At 41.8% G+C, this 10,847-nt stretch overlaps 2 protein-coding genes across 2 annotated transcripts in view; one reads left to right on the forward strand and one right to left on the reverse strand.

Moving 5' to 3' along the window:
- PMPCB (peptidase, mitochondrial processing beta subunit) overlaps positions 1–5,948 on the forward strand; it is a 12,033-nt gene extending 6,085 nt beyond the window's left edge. The window contains exons 7-12 of the mRNA XM_015810719.1: positions 619–762; positions 1,974–2,134; positions 3,250–3,335; positions 3,441–3,529; positions 4,619–4,694; positions 5,616–5,948. Of these exons, the coding sequence (XP_015666205.1) occupies positions 619–762; positions 1,974–2,134; positions 3,250–3,335; positions 3,441–3,529; positions 4,619–4,694; positions 5,616–5,680 (621 nt within the window). The 3' untranslated portion in view covers positions 5,681–5,948. The remainder of the gene's footprint in view (positions 1–618; positions 763–1,973; positions 2,135–3,249; positions 3,336–3,440; positions 3,530–4,618; positions 4,695–5,615) is intronic.
- Positions 5,949–5,975: 27 nt separating this feature from the next.
- Positions 5,976–10,847, reverse strand: part of DNAJC2 (DnaJ heat shock protein family (Hsp40) member C2) — a 19,743-nt gene continuing 14,871 nt past the window's right edge. The window contains exons 14-17 of the mRNA XM_015810677.1: positions 10,355–10,455; positions 8,485–8,592; positions 7,246–7,400; positions 5,976–6,103 (exon numbers count right to left, since the gene is read on the reverse strand). Coding sequence (XP_015666163.1) covers positions 6,029–6,103; positions 7,246–7,400; positions 8,485–8,592; positions 10,355–10,455 — 439 coding nt within the window. The 3' untranslated portion in view covers positions 5,976–6,028. The remainder of the gene's footprint in view (positions 6,104–7,245; positions 7,401–8,484; positions 8,593–10,354; positions 10,456–10,847) is intronic.

The following is a 10,847-nucleotide window of genomic DNA, read 5'->3' on the forward strand; positions in this document are numbered from 1 at the left end:
GACTGGCCTAGGGGAAAGTTTTTAATGGGGGTTTTAAAGTAATTTTAAATAAATTAGACCAATTATTAATATTTGTTTTTAATTATGTTTTAATCTGTAGTTTTGGGATTTGCATTTTTATCTGGTTGTTAGCCGCCCTGAGTCCGCAAGGAGAAGGGCGGGATATAAATATAAACAATAAATAAATAAATAAATAAATAAATACAAGAGCCAAGGTTTCCCACTCCTGCTATAGACCAACTCTACATCCAGTGGAACTACTGGTTTGAAACTTTAGAGCAGGGGTCTTCAAACTTGGCCCTTTTATGCCTTGTGGACTTCAACTCCCAGAATTCCTCAGCCAGGCATGCTGAGGGGAAAGGGAGAGTTTCCAAGCTGAGCCATGCTGGGAGTTGAAGTCCACGAGTCATAAAAGAGCCAAGGTTGCCTACCCGTGCCTTAGGGGCATCTGTCTCCAACCTGCACCGTAAGTTCTTCCAAGGACGGGGTGGATTACTGCTTCGTTGAGTTGTCGGGACCCAAATTGCGAGTTTTAATATCCATTCCATTGTGAAGCTGGGAGTTTGGAGGTGGCCATCAGGCTAAGTTCTTTGTTCGTTGTGTCCCTTGATTGTTCAGATCCGAGTTCGAGATAACAAAATGCCTCTGGCGCACCTGGCTGTTGCGGTGGAAGCAGCTGGCTGGTGTCACCCGGACACCATCCCTCTGATGGTGGCAAACACCCTGATTGGCAACTGGGACCGCTCTTTCGGCGGGGGAATGGTGAGTGAGCCACTGGGCGGCTTTGAAGAGTTCTTGCTTTGTTTACTGGGACGGCTCCATGATAAAAGCGTAGCCTGGTTTTAAGAACGCGAATTCCAGGGAAATACAAACATGAGTTTCTCAAGCCAGGCGAAGTTCGGCATTCCTGCTTAAGGTATTTCAGAGTCATCCGTGCGGGAGCCCAGGGTCTCCTGAGGCCACGTAGGGCGATGAGGCAACGAGGGAAGGCGGGACAGGTATTTTTTTTCAGAAATGGCAAAAATGAGTCTTGAACTCTTCTGTAGCAATGATTTGGTTGGTCTCTTGATCACAGGCAGTCCTCGACTTATGACCGATCACTTAACAGCTGCTCAAAGTTACAACCCACTTGGAAAAGGAGAATTATGATTTATGAAATTCTGATGGTTTCTCTCTTTCATCTGTCTGTCTATCTTTATCTATCTATCTATCTATCTATCTATCTATCTATCTATCTATCTATCTATCTATCTATCTATCTATCTATCTATCTATCTCTATCTGTCTTGTTTATATCTAATCTCATCTATCTCATCTCTATCATCTATCTATCTAATCTTATCTATATCTGTCTATATCTAATCTCATCTATCTCATCTCTATCATCTATCTATCTAATCTTATCTATATCTGTCTATATCTAATCTCATCTATCTATCTAAATCTATCTCTGTCTGTCTTGTCTATATCTAATCTCATCTATCTCATCTCTATCATCTATCTATCTAATCTTATCTATATCTGTCTATCTATATCTAATCTCATCTATCTATCTATCTATCTATCTATCTATCTATCTATCTATCTATCTATCTATCTATCTATCATCTATCTATCTATCTATCTATCTATCTATCTATCTATCTATCATCTATCTATCTCTATCCATCCATCCATCCGTCCATCCATCCATCCATCCATCCATTGAAGCTCAGGCCTCCTGCTTCAGTGACTCCCTCCAGCCACCTCCTTCTCTGTCGTCCCCTTCTTCTCTTGCCCTCCATCTTTCCCAGCATCAGGCTCTTCTCCAGGGAGTCCTTCCTTCTCATTAGGTGGCCAAAGGACTTAGTTTCAACTTCTACCTAGAGGTGGTCTTGTAAATTGGGAGCAAGTGATTACAAACCAAACCTCTTCCATTTCTCTGAGCTCGGAGGGGCATTGAAAAGCTTTGTTGTCCTTCTCCCTTTGAACAGAATCTCTCCAGCAAGCTCGCTCAAGCGGCGTGTCATGGCAACCTTTGTCACAGCTTCCAGTCTTTCAATACGTGTTACACGGACACCGGACTGTGGGGTCTTTATATGGTTTGCGAAGGAACCACCCTGGAGGATATGATGCACTACGTTCAGAGGGAGTGGTAAGGACAGTAACTTTGAGTTGGAACTAACTACCAACTGTCCAGTTGGCGGATCCAGAAAAAGGAACTCCTGGGACGTCATTTCAACCAAGAGTAGAACTTTACTGGATCAACTACATTGGCCCAGACCAGGGGTAGGCAACCTTGGTTCTTTTATGACTCGTGGACTTCAACTCCCAGAATTCCTGAGCCAGCCATGCTGAGGGAGAAAGGAAGAGTTTCCAAGCTAAGCCATGCTGGCTCAGGAATTCTGGGAGTTGAAGTCCACAAGCAACGGATGGAAACTCATCAAGGAGAGAAGCAACCTAGAACTAAGGAGAAACTTCCTGATAGAACAATTAACCAGTGGAACCACCTGTCTCCAGAAGCGGTGAATGCTCCAACACTGGAAGTTTTTAAGAAGAGACTGGACAGCCACTTGTCTGAAATGGTATAGGGTTTCCTGCCTGAGCAGGGGGTTGGACCAGATGACCTCCAAGGTCCCTTCCAACTTTATTATTATTATTATAAGCCATGAAGGGGCCATAGTTCCCCCATGCTGGCTCAGGAATTCTGGGAGTTGAAGTCCACGAGTCATAAAAGGGCCAAGGTTGCCTACCCCTGGCCCAGACGAAGCAAAACCAGCTCTATGTTTCCCACGCAAAAGCTTGCATACAGTAGTGGCCCAAATTGTGGAAACCTTTTGGGAAAAGTGTATTTTTGAGGTTTGATGGCTAATAACACCACTTTTTTGGGGGAGTAGTACCATAAAATTATATATCAATGGAAAGATAATTTAATCAAGAATGTAACGCAACATAGTTTGTTCAATGATCTGTACTGTATTCTATGAAAAGTTATAGCCAAATAACCAGAAAAAGGAAGCACCACTTGCTTAAGTTGATCTCAACTGCGGTGATTCACTTACGGCGAGAAAGGCCGTTAAAATGGGGCCAAGCTCTACTCAACAAATATCTCGCGTTAGCAATAGAAATTTGGGCTCAGATGTGATCGTAAATCGAGGATGACCTGCACTCCAGACAGATCACTTGAATAGTCCCCCGGGGAGAACAAAACCAAACTTTACGAAGTAAAATGGCAGCTGTCAGTCACTTAATCGCCTTTCAACCTGACAGGATACGTCTCTGCACCAGCGTTACGGAAAGCGAAGTAGCCCGTGCTAAAAACCTGCTGAAGACGAACATGCTGCTACAACTAGACGGTAGGATCTATAGAGCTAGTTGGGTTTTTTATTATTATTATTATTATTTACCTCCTCTTCGGTTTAATTAATTTACAGACAGGCTTTAAGAATCTGTAATTTTAGGTTCCACTCCCATTTGCGAAGACATCGGACGGCAGATGCTGTGCTACAATCGCCGGATCCCGATTCCCGAACTTGAAGCAAGAATTGAAGTAAGGAGCATTTATGTGCGCAGTCAGTAAACGTGTCCGATTGGGCCAGTGTGTGTGTGTGTGTGTTTGTGTGTGTGTGTTAATAGGCGTAAATCTTCGGAGGTTAGACTTCCTGCCTGGTGAAAGGAAATCTTATCTATCTATCTATCTGTCTGTCTGTCTTCTATCTATCATCTACCAATATGTCTGTCTGTCTATCATCTATATCTGCTTATCTATCTGTCTATGTCTATTTATCATCTATGTCTGTCTACCGGTATCTATCTATCTATCTATCTATCTATCTATCTATCTATCTATCTATCTATCTATCTATCTATCTATCTATCTATCTATCTATCTATCTATCTATCTATCTATCATCTATCTATCATCTATCTATCTATCTATCTATCTATCTATCTATCTATCTATCTATCTATCTATCTATCATCTACCAGTATGTCTGTCTATCATCTATATCTGCTTATCTATTTATCATCTATGTCTGTCTGCTGGTATCTATCTATCTATCTATCTATCTATCTATCTATCTATCTATCTATCTATCTATCTATCTATCTATCTATCTATCTATCTATCTATCTATCTATTTATCTATCTATCTTCCTATCTATCTTCCTATCTTCCTATCTATCTATCTATCTATCTATCTATCTATCTATCTATCTATCTATCTATCTATCTATCTATCTATCTATCTATCTATCTATCTATCTATCTATCTATCTATCTATCATCTACCAGTATGTCTGTCTGTCTGTCTGTCTGTCTGTCTGTCTGTCTGTCTGTCTGTCTATCTATCTATCTATCTATCATCTATCTATCTATCTATCTATCTATCTATCTATCTATCTATCTATCTATCTATCTATCTATCTATCTATCTATCTTATCTATCTATCTGGGCTGACAGAGAAAGTCACCCAGTTTTGGACTTTCTTAGTCTGCGTTGTATGAAAAAATGGCAATTTTCCTTCTGCCAAAGTCGATCTTTTGTCTATAAAACGGAAAATCACTCGCTGGCCTGTAGGCTGTCAATTGCATCTTCAGCTTCGTTCAAAAATCAGTTTCCATTTCCTATTTCAGGCCGTCGACGCTCAGACCATCAAGGAGGTGTGTACGAAATACATCTACAATAAGCGCCCTGCAGTTGCAGCAGTGGGTAAGCGCTTCATTAACCCTCGACTTAACGACCACAATTTCCGAGCCCCCAATTTCTGTTGTTAAATGAGACACTTTGTTTGGTGAGTTTTGTCCCGTTTCTTGCCACGGTTGACAAGTCAGTAACCCAGTTGTTAAGTGAATCCGGCACCCCCATTGCCTTCGCTTGTCAGAAGGTCACAAAAGGGGATCGATGTGACCCCCCCACCCCCGGGACATGGCGACCATCGTAAATATGAGTCGGTTGCCCAGTGTCTGGATTTTGATCACGTGATCGTGAGGTTGTTGCCAAGATCGCAACTGTGAAAAACTGTCATAATTCACATTTTTCCGTGCCGTTGTAAATAATAATAATAAAGTTGGAAGGGACCTTGGAGGTCATCTAGTCCAACCCCCTTGCTCAAGACCCTATGCCATTCCAGACAAATGGCTGTCCAGTCTCTTCTTAAAAACTTCCAGTGTTGGAGCATTCACTGCTTCTGGAGGCAGGTTGTTCCACTGGTTAATTGTTCTCACTGTCAGGAAGTTTCTCCTTAGTTCCAGGTTGCTTCTCTCCTTGATTAGTTTCCATCCGCTGCTTCTTGTCCTGCCTTCAGGCGCCTTGGAGAATAGCTTGACTCCCTCTTCTTTGGGGCAGCCCCTGAGATACTGCAAGACTGCTATCATGTCCCCCCTCGTCCTTCTCTTCATTAAACTAGACCGACCCAATTCCAACAACTGTTCCTTATATGTTTTAGCCTCCAGTCCTCTAAATCATCTTTGTTGCTCTTCTCTGCACTTTCTAGAGTCCCAACATCCTTTTTACATCGTGGTGACTTTGAACTGTCGTAAGATGAGGACTGCCTGTAGTTAATTGATTTCCTTCTTTAAACATTTCGCAAGCTTTGACACCGAGTAATAAGCTTCCTTTTTCTTACTCCAGGTCCTCTTGAACAGCTCCCTGATTACGACCGACTCTGCAGCGGCATGTATTGGCTTCGGGATTGATAGTGATGGAGATCAAACAAGACATTTGATTTGTGGCAACAGTTAAACTTTCAGGACTAGAAGGATGGTTTTTTTGTTCCCCTTTTTACTAATGGCAGGCTTTTTATTTAAAAAAAAAAAAGTCACCCTGACACCGATTGGCTTTTTCAGGGGAGACCCTGCTGCTGCCCCCACCCCCCGATAATCTGTCCGATCGAACTGACAACGCAGCCTCGAAAAACCGCAGGGCTGTCTAGAAAAAGAAGACAATAAAACGAAGTCGATTCTGCATTTGTATTTTTTTTTTTTATTACAAAACAAAAACACGCACTAGGATTGTCAACGGAGGGCGGGGAGGGGAAAAAAATCTCATTTCTTAGTTTTAGCAGCATTCACTACTTGCTCTTGGGCGGCTTTTTTGGCCTTGACCATCTCCACCAGCTCCTAGAGAGAGAGAAAGAAAGAATAAATGGAATTTGGCCCTTTTTATTTTTAATCCAGGAGAGAGACTCCTTAGTACAGGGGTCCCTAAACCCCGGGCTGCGGCCCGCTACCGGGCCACACGAGAGACGGGCTGGCACGCACCCGTGCGCACGTAGCTCAACTTCCATGGGTAGCGGGCTGGGGCACACGCACATGTGTGCGCAGCTCAATGCTCTTGCGGCCTGGTAACCCCCACGACACACCCCCAGCTGGACCACAAGCCACAAAAGGTCGGGAATCGGTGCCTGAGCGGGTTATTTCTGGAGCAGCTGAAAAGACCCTTGGCCATACGACGCTACAGAAGCACTGCAAGCGGTTAGCAAATTCAACATTTGTCATTAGATGCTATGAAGAGCATCCATGGCTTTGGTGTGTGTGTGTTGTGTGTGTGTGAGGCTCTCAATATCTGTTAAGACTGGTGGAAGAGGTTCATCTGCAAGAAAAGCAGGGCTCAGATTACAATCCTGGGCCCACCACCTGGCAGGTTTGGATCCGGTTATGCTGGATTGAAGCTTCTCGCTTCAAAATTAAAAATACAGGCAGTCCTCGACTTACGAATCGAGTCGGCCGTTAAGTGAGTTTTGCCTCATTTTACGACCTGGTTTAAGCGAATCACTGCAGTTGTTAAGTTAGTAACACGGTTGTTAAATGAACCCGGCTCCCCCCGTCGACTTTGCTTGTCAGGAGGGGATCCCGCGACCCCGGGGGGACGCTGCAACCGTCGTAAATAGGAACCAGCGGCCGAATTTCGATCCCGTGACCCTGGGGCAAAAGAGTCGTCTTTTTTTTTCAGTGCTGTTGTGACTTTCAGTGGTCGCTAAACGAATGTCGTAAGCCGAGAACTACCTTTACTTCATGGGTTTAAGCAGCTCGTAGTCAACATTAAGGCTGGACTTACTATTCATTTACAAACAGGTAGTCCTTGAATTAGGACCGGGTTACTCCTTCCGCAACCGTTCAGAGTTACAGCAGTGTGCTGAATGTCGGGGGGTTTGTGACCAGTTCCCAAAGTTACACTTGTTGCAGGGCTGAATGGTGTGTTTAGTGTTTTAAATTCATAAAATTAAAAGAAAAAAGAAAAGCAAAAGCCGACACCGGCTCACCTTATATCGCTTCATACAGTCTTTTTTAGATCGGCCTGGGACGGACGCTGCTATTTTCTCCCACCTCTCGGGCGTGTTCACCGGATACGTTTTCAGAGCCTGTTCTAGAAGCTTCTGCTCTTCTGTTGTCCACGGAGAGGCGTCTGTAAAGGAGACTGTGGGAGACGAATGAGCAGGGACTCCTGGAAAGAATTCCCTTGAAAGTATTTCCCTTCCGCAATGGCCGGGATTCCAAATGGGTAGCTTCCTTCCCCACCGAAGTGCCTTTCGTATTTTTAATAACTGTTCTTAAAAACCAACGAGTCGCTTCCCAAAGACAGCGCTAGCTTTATTTCCTAGTCTAGTCTGTGAATTGGAAGGAATCCCGATGCTTCAGGCTATCTTGGCAACACAGTGAAAATGCTAAATAGATCTCAGTCGCCTGTCTGAGATGGTCTAGGTTCTCTTGCTTGAGCAGGGGGCTGGACTAGAAGACCTCCAAGGGCCCTTCCAGATTCTATTCTATTCTATTCCATTCCATTCTTCATCTATTCTATTCTATTTCCTATTCTATTCTATTCTATTCCATTCTTCATTTATTCTATTCTATTCTATTCTATTCTTCTATTCCATTCCATTCTTCATCTATTCTATTCTATTCTATTTCCTATTCTATTCCATTCCATTTTTCATTTATTCTATTCCATTCTTATTCTATTCTTCTATTCCATTCCATTCTTCATTTATTCTATTCTATTTTATTCTTCTATTCCATTCCATTCTTCATCTATTCTATTCTATTTCCTATTCTATTCCATTCCATTCTTCATTGATTCTATTCTATTCTATTCTATTCCATTCTTCATCTATTGTTCTATTCTATTCTATTCCATTCTTCATTTATTCTATTCTATTCCATTCTTCCATCTATTCTATTCTATTCTATTCTATTCTATTCTATTCTATTCTATTCCATTCATTCCAGATTCTATTCCAGATTAGATTCTATTCTATTCCAGATTCTATTCTATTCTATATTCCATTCTGTTCTATTCTATTCTATATTCCATTCTGTTCTATTCTATTCTGTTCCATTCCATTATTCTGTTTTGTTCTGTTCTATTCTATTATTATTTCATGTTCTATTCTATTCTATTTCATGTTCTATTCCATCTCATCCCATCCCATCCCATTCTATTGTATTCTATTCTATTCCCAAGTAGAATATACCAACAGATGTATCCTCCGTTCTCCGTTTACCTTCAAAACGCTCTGATGGGGCAGCGCTGTCTGCTTGGGGTATGACTCCATGCTCTTTCTTAAATTTATCAAAAGCTTTCTTATTGATGTCATCCTTTTGGAGGGGATCTAACAACAAGGAGACATGAAGAGAGATCGTCTGCTAACGAAGTTGCAGGAAACAAGCTCTACGGATCCTTCGTCAACTTTTTGATTTAAGTCAAGATTTCATCGTACGCTCCAATGATTCAAGTCTGGTAACACACACGTCCTTTTTCACTTCATACTGGAAGGATTTCGTAATAATATTTAACAACGACTGCTTTTTTTCCCCTTTCCCCATGGTAGATTCTTTCCAGACTGCATAACTAATTCACACATCGATCTAGTCTGCACGTCTACAACATTTCTTGCACTGGAAGCAACTTGGGAATGAAAGTGGAGTCTGTTTAAGGCAGGCTCCCTTATTTTTCCTACTCAGAAGCAAAAGGCTTGTACACCTAGTTTAAGCACCCCCCAATTCTTTAAAAAAAAAGGAGCCATTTCTGGTTATTTTGCTAGGCTAACAACTGTTTAATCGCAGCTTGATTTTTTTTTTATTCTCCCGAAAGGCCACCAAATTACATTTCTTTGATAAATCTGTATCAATGGAGCAATTTGGCCTCCAGCATGAGCAGCAGAAACCCCATTTAATATATGTTCTCAGGGACAGCAGCTAACTGTTCTATACACATGTAGTATCCGATAGGGTGTTGGAATAAAGCTCCACAAGGCAGAGATTTTGTCTGGTGCAAATTCCATTACACTAGAGTTTTTACAATCAATGGATGCACCAAAGTAAATGCTTCTGAACATACCTAAAATCTCATTTGGAATTAATGGGAATTCTGCTTAATGACAACCTTTTAATTTAAGAGCAGAGGTCTTCAAACTTGGCCCTTTTATGACTGGTGGACTTCAACTCCCAGAATTCCTCAGCCAGCGTGCCTGGCTGAGGAATTCTGGGAGTTGAAGTCCACCAGTCATAAAAGGGCCACGTTTGAAGATCCCTTGACTTGTGGAGTTCAACTCCCAGAATTCTTCAGCCAGCATGCCTGGCTGAGGAATTCTGGGAGTTGAAGTCCACAAGTCATAAAAGAGCCATGTTTGAAGACCTTTGGTCTATTATATCTATCTATCTATCTATCTATCTATCTATCTATCTATCTATCTATCTATCTATCTATCTATCTATCTATCTATCTATCTATCTACCTACCTACCTACCTATCTATCCATCCTATTTATCTCTATCATCCATCCATCCATCCATCCATCCATCCATCCATCCATCCATCCATCCATCATCTATCTATCTATCTATCTATCTATCTATCTATCTATCTATCTATCTATCTATCTATCTATCTATCTATCTATCTATCTATCTATCTATCTATCTATCTATCTATCCTATCTATCTCTATCATTTATCTATCATCTATCTATCATCTATCACAAGGGTCTTCAAACTTGGCCCTTTTATGACTTGTGGATTTCAACTTGTGTGCCTGGCTGAGGAATTCTGGGAGTTGAAGTCCACAAGTCATAAAAGGGGCCAAGTTTGAAGACCCCCGATTAAGAGGGTTACTGAACGATAACAAGATAACAGCTTTCATTCAGGCATTCAGACAGAACGTTGTGTAACGGCAACCAGCAGAGATCAAGGAAGAAAAGAGAGACAGTGGATTCCAAGATTTCGTCCCTCGGCTTCAGACTGGAGGACACGGGGGGAAAAATTTCCAGGGGATAGCCAGACCTGATTTTTAAGCTCGCAGATTGAACGCTGAATTTAAAACAAAAGGTCAGTAAAAATGAAAGCATGCAGACCATCTTACAAAGGTAACGATACCAAGTTTCTGGAGGTTCTTTGCTTTGTTGATGACGTCTTTCGCCGTTCGCCTTATCCCCGTGGCGGAGTGCAAATTCATGTAATTGGCAATAACTTCCCATCTACAGAGAAAAGAAAAAAAAAGCAGAACAGCCACGAGCTTTACTAAAAATTTTTGAAAGGAACTCGCCGAAGGTTGCAAGGAAACGCTGGGTTTAAAAAAGAAAAAAAAGAAAAGAAAGCAAAATGTCCTTATATAAAGAAAAACAAATAAATAAAAATACAGGTAGTCCTTAACTTGTAACTGTAATGGAGCCCGTCCGTTCATGGTTAACTCGTGAGGGTCGCAAAACAGGTCACCAATGTGACAGATATAGTATTACAACTTTCGCAGCGGTCATTAAGTGAAAATAGGAGCCGTTGAGTAAACCAAATGTTTGCTCTAGGCTGTCAAGAGTGAGAATTTGGCAGCTATGTGCCCCTCTGTTTTCATCTTGCCATTGGAATAAGTGTG

This window comes from Protobothrops mucrosquamatus, unplaced genomic scaffold (genome assembly GCF_001527695.2).
Source record: "Protobothrops mucrosquamatus isolate PMUCROS unplaced genomic scaffold, P.Mucros_1.0 scaffold_39, whole genome shotgun sequence".
NCBI classification, from domain to species: domain Eukaryota; kingdom Metazoa; phylum Chordata; class Lepidosauria; order Squamata; family Viperidae; genus Protobothrops; species Protobothrops mucrosquamatus.